Source organism: Parasteatoda tepidariorum, chromosome 6 (assembly GCF_982258835.1).
Source record: "Parasteatoda tepidariorum strain Cologne lab strain chromosome 6, Ptep-v5.0, whole genome shotgun sequence".
Taxonomy (NCBI): domain Eukaryota; kingdom Metazoa; phylum Arthropoda; class Arachnida; order Araneae; family Theridiidae; genus Parasteatoda; species Parasteatoda tepidariorum.
The window spans coordinates 863,919-876,378 of NC_141760.1; the positions used below are offsets into that span (position 1 = coordinate 863,919).

Sequence of the window (12,460 nt, forward strand, 5' to 3'; positions counted from 1 at the left end):
GAAGTCATTAGTTTGATAAAGTCAATTTTTTTATGTGATTTTTAATTTTTAATGCAATAATAAGGTATGTATGATTTTATTGTCACCATTCAGCTGCGGAAAATTGTTTATATAATTTTTTTATCGAATTTTATAGTGTTAAATAATTAAGTTTTAAAGTTATTCATATATGATCCATACTTTTCAATTTAATTTAGATCTTTTTTGCCCTATTTTTTATTCCAGAAAATCCTATATATTTTTTCTAGAAAATCCTATATTTTTTTCAAAACAATCCTATTTTTTTCTCATTGGTCACTTCTACCCCTGCAAATGAACAATTATTTAATTTAGATCACAAAATGGAAAAAAATCAATATAAACAGTATTTATATTTAAGTGAATGTAAATTTGATATAATTTAAATATATTTTCGAATATAAAATTATTTTGCGTGCAGCTACGCGAACGTTATAATTTAAAAAATTCATATAATGTACAGTACGCAAAAAAAAACGATATCACCCTGAATAACTTTTGTTCTAATGATCGGATTTTCACGAACTAAGTGTCAATCTTAATGGTTCCTGAGGGGGACCTCAAATATGTTAATTAATTAGTGCTAAGTATTAATTAAGTTACGAAATCAGACACAAAAACTTACTGTCTCTGAATAAACATATATATATTTTTTTACATATTTGGAATTCAGACAATTGAGTCATAAATTTGGTCATAATAAAGGTTTATATATTTGGCGATAGTCCAGAAAACTGCCAAAGAAAGTCGCCAGCGCAAATTAATATTTTAAGGTAAACCAATGACTAATTCAAAAAAAGAATGCTTAATTTTACAATGTTGCTGAGCAACCAAGCAATGACTGAAAAAAATTTGAAATAATGTCTCGGTGAGGTTTAATTAATAGTTACTCGGTAAGGTTAAAAATAAGTTTTACATAAGTTATAGGCACAGGTTCTTAGATTGAAAAAATAATAATTCACTACTTTGAAAAAAAATAATGCAGTAAAATTTTTTTTGCTGCAAGCCTTAACATTTTAATTTAAGGACATAAAAAAATTCAGTTTACAATTGAAATTTCAAGAGTCGAATGTGAAAATGGAATGTCCCCTAGCACCAGGAATCGAAGTTAAATACTTACAAGTACAACTATTTCAAACAAGTTAGCGTTTCCGACCTACTCGAAGTTGTTTGAAAAGGTATTTTTTATATATCTATTCCCAAGTTTATTCTAAATATATTTTAGGGTATACTTTCAGAATATTTTGATGGAGTTTATTTTTACACCCTTATTTACTTAAAATTATTAAATGATTTGCTTAAAATAAATTATTCAAGCTACATGATTTAATGCATTTATTCTATAATAGTAAACGGGGCTTCAATCGCATATCCTTAACCTTGATACCGCCATCATTAAATAAATGGAATAAGCTTAGATAAATAATAAAAGTTAATTTTTTCCTCGTTTTAATTTTCAAGGAAATATGTTTCGATCAAACAGATTTCATTCTGGAAATAACGAAATTATTGAGTAGGTCCCTTGGAGCAATATCATTCTTATTCTCTTTTGACGAAATATAGGAAAAATTGTTTTTCACAGTTTCTGTAAAAAGTATGTTAGCCTTCTTGCTATGTTTTTTTTTAAAAATATTTTTAATCAAAATAAGTTCGGAAATTGCGTATTTTTTATTGCATTTTTTTTATTTTTTAAATCAGATTATTCTAAAATTGGCACGGCTTTGGAATCTTCTTACAATATTCAATTTTTAGTATTTCCTGCTTAACAAAATAATGCATTTTTCCTGATAACAAATTATACTACAATAATGTTTAGGGAATCGTGCTAAAGAAAAATATTAAACAAAATAGTTTAGTATATTATCCAGAAAAAAATCTACATGGAATCATAAAGAAGGAGTAAAAGATATAATGAAATAATTAGTGAATCACACGTGGTCAGATAATTAAAAATTTAATTTCATAACTAAGATGTTAGGACATTTAAGATACTGAGATATTTTAAGGCGCTTAAAATTTTTTGCTATGTATTCGTCAGCTTTTTAAGTTCGGTATCTTTATACTCTTTGTAGTGACTTCTAAAACATCAGCACTATTTTAGATAATCTATGTTGAAGCCACAAGAAACAAAACAAAAAAAAAGATAATCAATGATTTATATTCTTTTTTCGAAAAAAATATTATGCTTAGTAAATAATCAGCTGTTTTGCATTAAATGATTTTAAACAGCGGAATATATTTAATTTCTTAACAAAGTTTTATTCTTAGCTGGCAGACAATAATTCTTTTAAAAAAAACTTGACTATAATTTAAAAAGGAACTTTACTTTAAGGAAAACCTAAGTACTAAAAAAATTGATTAGTATATTAATGAAGAAATAATAAACGTAGTTGGGTAAAGAATAAAATTTTTAAAAACGTTAAAATTTAATTAAATAGTTCTGAGAAACACTTCCGGACAGGTGATTAAAAAATTACTTTTAAGATTAAGACGATATATAAGATGTTGAGAAATTTGCGATGATGTGAGATATGCTTAAATATGTTTACTATGGATTTTTATGATTATATTTATAAAAAATATATTCAAGAAATTGATAAATATTTTATTCCAAATCTATTCATACGCATGTATATTATTGAAATTGTATCAGCTATTCAGAAAAAAAAACTAAAAAATAATCACATTAAATAAGCACAATCTGGTGTATAATCATATTAGATCAGAAGCATGCTTTTATAAAACTCGACCTTCGTTGAATAAAATGTTTTTTATTCAATAAAATGTTTTATACAAATTTCTTTACTAAATTGCAAATAGAATTTTAGACAACTAAAAAAAAAACATCGTAATTTATAGTTTTAAAGAAATAAAAATAAAAAGATTAGCAAACGATTATTAGCGAAAAAAATATATGAATTAAATTTTATGTTACGCGCGCTAAGTCAAGTTCCTCGTAAGTTTATCATATTTTAATATATATGTATGTTTATTCAGAGAAAGTATGTTTTTGTGTCTGGTTAATTAGCATATTTGAGGTCACCCCCAGGAACCATTAAGATTGACACTTAGTTCGTGAAAATCTGATCATTAAAACAAAAGTTATTCAGGGTGATATCTTTTTTTTTCGGACTGTACATTTATTTTATTTATTTATTTATATTTTTTTAATTTTATTATTTAGTTTATTTTAAATATCAAATAAATATATGCATGCATTACCCTTGATCATTTTTTCTCCGAATAAAATATTATTGAAGCCAAACTTTTTTTTTAAAGAAAAAAGGACAACCTTGAAGTATTTATTAATTTTCCTAATTAAGAAAAGTATTTTTGACTTAATTTGTTTATAAAAAAAAATCAATCATGAAGTTTAGATTTTAATAAAAAACTTAGCTTAAAAATTTGTTTTCTTTTTTATTAATATTTAATTATAGATTATATTTTGAGTGATGTTTAAAATAAAAATAAATTGAGTTGCATCTTGACTTGCTTTTTTAAACTTATTTTAATATCAATTTAGGATCTTAAGTAGTATATTATCTTATACTACTTAAGCTCGTTCAATATCCAAAATTTACTAATTTATTTTACAGTTCAACAAGAGCCATTATCACAAAAATCAGGTATTTATTTTCTTTAATTTTTCATTTTTTTTAAAAAAAATTTGATGTCCTTAATATGGTATTGGTGTATATTATCTTTTAACCACCTCAACATATAAAATGTTTTCTAAGTACATGATACTGTCACATAAGTTCTGTTTTTTCTACAGTGATGAAACTACCATTTCCTCACCGGGTATTAAAGTTATTAATAATTATTTTAATATTATTATAATTAAATTTCTTATATTAGTTAGTCTTAATAGCAATTAGACACTGTACCAAAATTAAGGTAAAGACTTAGGATGCTTATGTACTTTATTATTGAAATTAAATGATGCCATAAACTGTCACTGAAGCAAAAAAAAAAAGGACGAATATATAAAATTAGTTATTAAAATCTCCCCTACCCAAATTATTCTATTAATTTTTTATAGAAATTAAGAAAGTATTTATTTACCAAAATTAAATGCTATTCTAAGCTATATCTGATGCAAATGAAAAATTGAGAGCAGGTAAGATAAGTTATTAAAACTGTGTTATAAGGTATGTCTGAGAAGAGGTGAGATGAGGTGTAGGAAATTAGTTATTTGGACCACATCTATCTCAAATATTCTTTCAATATATATAAAAATTAAAACTGTACTAGGTTTTTAACTGTATTTGATGCAAATGAAAAAAGAAAATAAAACAGATGAAATAATTAATCAAAACTATATTATAATCTATGTTTGATTTCAAAAGAAATGTAAAAAAGGAAAGAGTATATGAAATTACTAAATCACAATTTCCTCTGTCCAAAATATTCTTTTAATTTGTAAAAAAATTAAACATGCATTCAATTTTTTAAAAATTAAAGAGTGTAAGAAGTTATTGCTGGTGAAAAGGGAAGGAAAAAAAACTATATAAAATAATCTAACAGTCAAAACCTTCATTCAAAATATTTTTCAGTTTACATTAAATTTGAAATGTATTCAATTTATCCTAATTAAATGGTATTATAAGCTTTATCCGATGCAAAAGAAAGCGGTGTATCTAAAATAAGTAATTGAAATGAACTCCATAGAAAAAGAATTTTAAATTTGTATAAAAGTTAAGATATCTTAAAGTAACCATAATCTTCAACCCTTACAAGTAACAAATAAAATTGATAAATAAAAATAAATTACTCTATCAAATGCCTAGATGATCTTACCCTCTAAATCTCCTATATAAATTTTTTTTAAATAGCACTAAGCTGATTTTGATGTACATTGTTAAAATAAAATATTTCTTAATAAAAAATATGTTTCATTGAAGCCTTTCGTAAAACTATTTTTTTTTTTTTTTTAATAAAAGCAACAAGGAGATGTTTTGTGTAAATTTAATAAATACTAAAGATGTAAGTGAATAAAAAAACATATATTTCTTGAATTATAATTTCTTGTTGGGATAATTAATTAATAATATAATTAATTGAGATGAGATTTCCTTTCAAATCTAAAAAAATAGCATTTTTACTATCAGCAATAGCATGTCACGTTTCAATACTTTAATGTATTTAGGTTTTCCAAGTCCGGTGCTAGGTTTTAAAAAGTTATTTGATAATCAAATAAAATAACTCAGCACACATTCTATTGAAACATGCCAAAAATTTCTATGCTGCATTTTTTAAATACAATCAGTAATGAAAAAAAAAAGATTCAGTATGAAATGGAATCATATTACCGGAATCTTAAGCATTACTGTTCTATCAAATTTTCCCAGAAATTTATACTTGAAAGAAATTAGAATTTAAAGTTTAAAACAGACTGGAAGTTATTTAATGCTATAAAACAAAAATAAGTTAAGTTGTTACAAATAACATACAAAAAGAAAACAGTGTCTTTAAAAGTTATTGCAAAATGTTAATAGGAAATATTTTTAATTAAAAAATTATAACGTGTATAAATGAAACTAAATTACCTCACTAGTAACCACAGTTATAAACTTCTCTTGAAACCGTTAAGAAAAAATCAAAATAGTTTGTTTAAAAAAATCATTAAATGATTTTTAGTAACTTACACTTTCGTAAAAGTAATAAACATAGAATTATTTTGTTAAATTAATGATGAACTATATGAAGTTATAAATTTTTTATTACATTAAAAATAGTTTTTTTTGTTGGTGTTTTATAAAAGTAATAACTGTTTTGGCCCGCTCAGTATGAAATCCCATTTCACTCCTATACAAACACTCTCGTGGACTCTAATACATAAAATGCTCATTTTATTTTCACCAACACACACAGGGATGATCTCACTTCAACGAACACATTTCAAGGCTCCTATAAATGGCACAATAACTTCAAAAAAAATTCTGAAGTCTTGTAAAATTATTGAGGGGGCATGTGTGACTCTCGATGCTTCTCCTATACTAATTCAGTAGTTTAAAAAAATCTAATCAAGTGTTGTGCATTATATCTATTTACAGATAGTGGTATTAAGTAAAGCAAAAAATTATATTTTTATTATTATTATTTTTTTTTTGTTTAACTTTTTCAGACTGTAATTTAAATTACAGTTGAATTATAAGATATGACAAAGTAGAATGTTTTATTTTTTGAAAGTAATTCTGAGAAAAGCATTTAATGTTTTACAGCTATACTTTCAGTTCCCATTCAACTCATTTCATTTAATACTATTTTTTCTTTAATAATATCTCAATAGTTTGAAATATTTTGTGCTTGAAAGTATTGACTAAAGCTCACAATGTAAAGGAAAATCATTGAACACATTCGAGAAAAGATATTTTTCAAGTGAGCAGTAAATAGCATTGAATTATTAAAGTGCTCCATCTATATTTTTTCACTCCAACTTTATTACCAAAATAAATTCTCACACCTGATTTTCTATGTAAAAAAGTAACCTGGTGAAATGGAAAGGAATTTTATGAATTATCAGTAGAAAGTTTAGAATAAATGGTGCTATTCAAACAAGCTTGGATTAAACTTTACTCAAAATGAAACTTGCGCTTTCCAGCAAAATCATAAAAATCTTTTTCTTTTTTTTTACTTAAATTTTTGCCAAAATAATTCCTGATGTTTCCTTTTATTTGTTTATTAACAAAAAACCTTCAAACAGTATTTCCGAGCATGAACCATAACTGTGTACAAATTTTGTAGATCTAAAACGTTTGTTAAATTTCATTTTTTTCTTTCTTTTGGTTTCAGAACACAATTTTTACATAATTCAGCCATAATTTTTTTTAAATTATTCATTCGAAAATTAAATCAATAAATGTTCTACAAAAAATAGTTTATAAAGATAGATTAGAAAATTTTAAGAATTGTGTTATGTAAGAAATATTTCATTTCCTAGTATGAAAATTCAATTTTTTTAAACTTTTATTTTGCTTATTCTGAACCAAATACTTTTTCTCTTAATATTTTTTACCACTTAATATTATTTTACAGATGCTGTTTTAGGTAAAACTATTATAATTATATTTTTTGTTTTAAGATTGGCAAAAAAAAATTTATTACAAAATCAGATTTTTCAATGATATTTTTTAGCTTCCAGTCACAATTCAAAAGGAGAAGATGAAGAAGATGATGATGAGGGTGCTGATGATGAATCATCTGGTACTTAGTGTTTAGATTTTTGCTACTTTAAGTATTATTGCTTTAAGCATTGATTAATATAAATCCCTAGTAATGCTTGAAATATGTTTTTGTATTATGTGTAATGAAAGATTCTTAAATAGGAGCATCTGTAATTTATATGGTGCATTTTATTATGATTTTTTTTTTAAATCCATTAAAAAATTCTAAATCCATTAAATTCAAATTAAATTAAATTAATTAATTAGAATATAAAATATTTAAATAAATAAAAATAAGTTTTGGGGAACCAACATTACATTAACATTTTCTATCTAAGGGTAGGAAATGAATACGAGATTTGTTTTAAAAATTAAACTTTTTTGATTTTTTTTTTAATATATAATTTTATAATTTTTCTGTTTTTACCATTTTTGATGGGTACCTCAGATTTTTTTAAATTTCTCAAATGTTTGGAGAAACTATTTGCCATTTTTCAGCGTAAACTATATTTAGTTTATTTTTTCTAAATAACTTTACCCTGAATAGCTATTTAAAAATGATGGTTGACTTTTAATGATTTTGCTTTTTTAAAGTAAATGTTTAATTGTAAAATTTACTTTAAAAAAAAACTGTTTATTTATATAATTATTTTTACTCTCCAGATGCTGCATCTGAAGAAGATGAAGAAGAAGAAGAAGAAGCGGATGAACAAACTAAATCGGAAGCAAAGCCAGTTGAACCAGCTGTTCCAAATCCGATCCCGGTTAAAGTAGAAGCTCCAACAGAAGTGAAAATCACTCTTCCAACTTATTTGCCTGCCATTCAGGGCTGTAGAAGTGTTGAAGAGTTCAGTTGTTTGAATCGAATTGAGGAAGGAACGTACGGTGTGGTGTATCGTGCAAAAGATAAACGAACAAGTTAGTTTGGCACTTGTTAAAATTTTACTTCTGAGCATATCTTAACATTTTCTATCTAAGGGTAGGAAATGAATACGAGATTGTTTTAAAAATTAATTTAATATGTTGAACATGAGAACTTCAGAATAAAAACGAACTTTAAATAAAGAATAATAAAACATGATGAAATAAACATTCTTTTTTCTGTAGAACCATTGGCAAAGACATTTGCTACAGGATACCTTTTGACAGTTAATCAAATAAAAAACGATGTTAATTGCAGCATATAAAGACAGCAATTTGTTTGTTTTGTAAATAAGCGGATAAAATAAGTATTATTTGCAATCGTCATTTAGTATTTGGTTTTATTTTTTCAGATGAAATAGTCGCCTTGAAGAGGTTGAAAATGGAAAAGGAAAAAGAAGGGTTTCCAATCACATCTCTGAGAGAAATTAATACATTATTGAAAGCTCAACACCCTAATATAGTAGTTGTTCGTGTAAGTTTCATTTTTGTATTTCTCAAGAAATAAACTACCCTATTCTTTTTGACATTTTAATTATGAAAATACCCATTATCATTTTATAATCAATACAATTTTCACCAATTGAATCGCAATTTTTGTAACTTGAAAACATACCCGCAATAAAGGCTGTTTATCTAACCCTATTTAAACACTAAATAGGGGTACAATTTTGTTCTTCACTTTTTTCTTCTTACTTGCAACTTAAATCATGTTTTTTTTTTAATAGAAGAACAGTTCTAAAGATAAAATTTCTATGTCAAAGCCTGGAAGTCCTTAATATGCACATTACCTAAATAATCTGCAAATTAATTAGAGTAGTTTGTTGAAGTGCAGAATCTGCAATGTGCCTCTAGATAATAAGTTCATTAACTGTTTCCGAATCGTTAAATTTAAAAAAATAGTTTATCTCATTCTTTTAACTTCTTCTTTAGATTGTTTGATTGTATTTATTGTCTTGATTCTATGGATATATTGAAAAATAAATTAATATTATTATATTAATTTGTTTAATTGTAATAATATTTTTAACCATTTGATTCTTTATAAGAGATTTTAAAAATACTTGATAATTGATTCGATTAATTAGTGTGTTGATTGTAGTGATTAGAATTTCTTAGATAACGAAAAATAAATCAATAACGCTATGTTACTTTAAGCATACAGAAACGTTGGTGCTTTATACAAGATAAATCTAACAAGAAACAGCAAAGATAAATCTTATTCGCTCTTCAGCGAAAGCCCAGTAGATAATGTGCAGATAATCTAGATAGTTCGCAAATTATTAATGTTTTTTGAAAAATGAAACAATTATTTTGGCATTTAAATGGATCACCTTAGATAACACATTATCTACGTAATCTGTTGAATAATTGATTTTCACATTAACAACTATTTTAAATAATCATTTCTGGTCAGTGTTTTCACATTTTTTTCTGGTAATAGCTTAGTGTTTCTTTCTCCCTTTCCTCTATAGGAAATAGTTGTTGGCAGTAACATGGACAAGATTTATATAGTTATGGAGTATGTCGAGCATGATCTGAAAAGTCTAATGGAAACAATGAAGCAACCTTTTCTAGTGGGTGAGTTCTTCATTGGATGATCCAAAATTTATTCCATCCTCTTCTCTTTTCTAAGATTATCAACATGAAAATTTAATTCAAAGTTAGAAGTAGAATTTTGTGTTTTTCAGTAATTTTACAAAACTTTTAATCCAATTGTTCTGTCACTAATCCAAGTAGTCCTACTATTAAACTAAAGTAAAATTTGAATGTTTCTTATTAGTTTTAGTTAAATTTTAGTTTCAAAAAGTTTATAAAATATATATATATATATATATATATATATATATATATATATATATATATATATATATATATATATATATATATATATATATATATATATATATATATATAGAAGCAAATATATATATATACAAGAAGTATTGAAAAAAGCTGACTTCTAGCTACCTTCTTAATTTTGACATCTTATTGCAAAACGAAATATTATTTTATTAGTTTTTTTAATTAAATTAAATATGTTTAAAATCTTAATTTTTAGGAAATTTTTTTCAGAATTTAAGTTTTAAGGCAATAAACACAGTATACTCCCAATATATCTATATCTCAAAAACCTTGTTATGTCAACAAAAAAAAAATTTCCCCTTGGCATTATATATCCATATAATGTTAATTTGAATTCCTATGTCGAAGAGTTTCTTCTCAAAACCTTGTTATGTTGAATATATTTTGAAATAGAAAATGAATTTTTTCAGAGAGATAATAATGTACGTTTATTGCAAGCCATTTATTTTCTATTTAATACATGATTATTTTTGTCTTACTCTTAAAAAAAAATTATCATTACTGTATATAGACTTATAGTCAACTATCATTACATCAGGAATGAGATTTTTCCGCTTTTTAGCAGATTTCCGCTTTTTTCACTTTTATCTCTTGAATTTCAGCTTTTTTATCAAAAAATCAGATTTTCTAAAAATGTTACTTTTTTTTATAAGTATTCCGCTTTTTCAGAAAATTCACCGATTTTCAAAGAGGAACAGAAAATTCAAACTACATAGCTACCAATCCTTTCTCATTTTTACTTATTTTAGCTATTTTCTCCCCTTTTACACGCAGCAGATAAGATTTTCCGAATTTTTTACCCGCCCTCCAGATAGATCCGATTTTCGTAGTTCAAACGACAATGTTTCTGACAAGCCTGGAATCTGCCAATATCTCGATTCTTATTCACACAATTTTAATATCAAACATAGCTTGTCATATTTGCGTGTTGCGATTCTTATTCACGCGATTTGAATATTGTATGTTGTGATTCTTATTCACGAGATTTAAAAATCCGATATTGTGATTCGTATTTACGCCTTTTTAAAAACCTATGTAGCGATTCATATCCACGCAAGTTTAAAATTCAATGTCTTGATTTGCTCATACAGTTTATAATATCAAACATTGATTTTCGTATTTATACGTGATTTTAAAAAAAGGCATTGGGATTCACAAATTTATGCATCATAATTCTTATTTATGCAATCTAAAAATTTTGCATCAGGATTCGTATTTACGCGATCTGAAAATTATCAATCGTGATTTGTATGTATGCGTTTTAAAAATTCTATATCCCAGTTTGTATTTTCTCATTTTCAAAATCGTATATCTAGTTTCATATTCATGTGATTTCAAAATCCATAATTGTTATTTATATTCACGCAATTTTAAGATCAACTATCGCGATTCTTGTAAGAAGTAATTTTTTTTTTAATTAGTTACTATAAAAGTGACTGTTTTTCTAACGACGATTATTAGTATATGTAAGTGTTACAACGTCAGAGAAACTGGAAGGGAATATATTCAAAACTTACATTCTGTGCTTGCAAAGAAGAAAAAATAGGATTAGTCACAAAATGTTTGAAGATGGACTAACGACTAAATATAGCAAACATAAAAGATATAGCAAACAAAAGCAATCACTTAAAAAGGAATTTAATTTAATTTTTTTCTTCTTTTTTTTGGAAAAAGAGTTAATTAACTCATCATCAAAATTTTATTTATAATTGCTGTTATTTATGCTATACAATGCAAAATTCTTATCAAATAAAAAACAATTATCTAAACAGTTGCTGATTGTCATGTAATTTTTCAAACTAAAATAGCAATTTTTGTATGTTAAGGAGTTACTATATATTTCTACTTCACTGTTATTGATATGTTTTAGAGGGCTCTAGTTAGATTAGACTATAATATGATAGAACATAATGATTCTATATATACTATAATAGAACATAATGATTCGGTCCATTGTTAAAGTTTTTTTTTTCAATACAATTTTAAAAGTAATATTACTGATATATTTGCTATAAATCACATAACAATATTTATTAAAAGAAATGAAATATTAATGTATATTCTCAGTAGTTTTAATTTGCTAGACCAGGTAGTTTTTCAAGTAATAATTGTCTCTTATGTGAACTGAGGAAAAATATAATTTCCAGCTTTATTTTTTCAATTGGTAATTTTTATTTTCACTAAATGTTAAGTATCAATGTAATCGTTTATATAATAATAGATCAGTACACAATTGTATGTCAACACATTATTTATTACCTTAAACTGTTCGGAATTTATTATTAAAGGGTTGTGCTTGCGTAAAATTTACTATCGTGGAAATTCAGCTTTTTTACCTTTTGGCTAATCTCATCCCTGATTACATGCATATTTATTAGTAATTATTTTTATGTTTCATGATTGTACTTTTTAGAGTACAATCTTAGAATATATTTTTATACTTTATAGAACATGTTTGCTTCTGAACTTCTCAAAAACTCACTATCTCA

General features: G+C 24.9%; 1 protein-coding gene across 3 annotated transcripts in view; it reads left to right on the forward strand.

The window, feature by feature from the left end:
* Positions 1–12,460, forward strand: part of LOC107442961 (cyclin-dependent kinase 11B) — a 48,415-nt gene that overhangs the window by 23,835 nt on the left and 12,120 nt on the right. For 2 of the 3 annotated variants that reach the window (XM_043050717.3, XM_071179045.2), the window contains exons 8-12: positions 3,615–3,644; positions 7,156–7,224; positions 7,848–8,102; positions 8,459–8,580; positions 9,581–9,686. In XM_043050717.3, coding sequence (XP_042906651.1) covers positions 3,615–3,644; positions 7,156–7,224; positions 7,848–8,102; positions 8,459–8,580; positions 9,581–9,686 — 582 coding nt within the window. The remainder of the gene's footprint in view (positions 1–3,614; positions 3,645–7,155; positions 7,225–7,847; positions 8,103–8,458; positions 8,581–9,580; positions 9,687–12,460) is intronic. The other variant, XM_043050718.3, reaches the window with a different exon arrangement.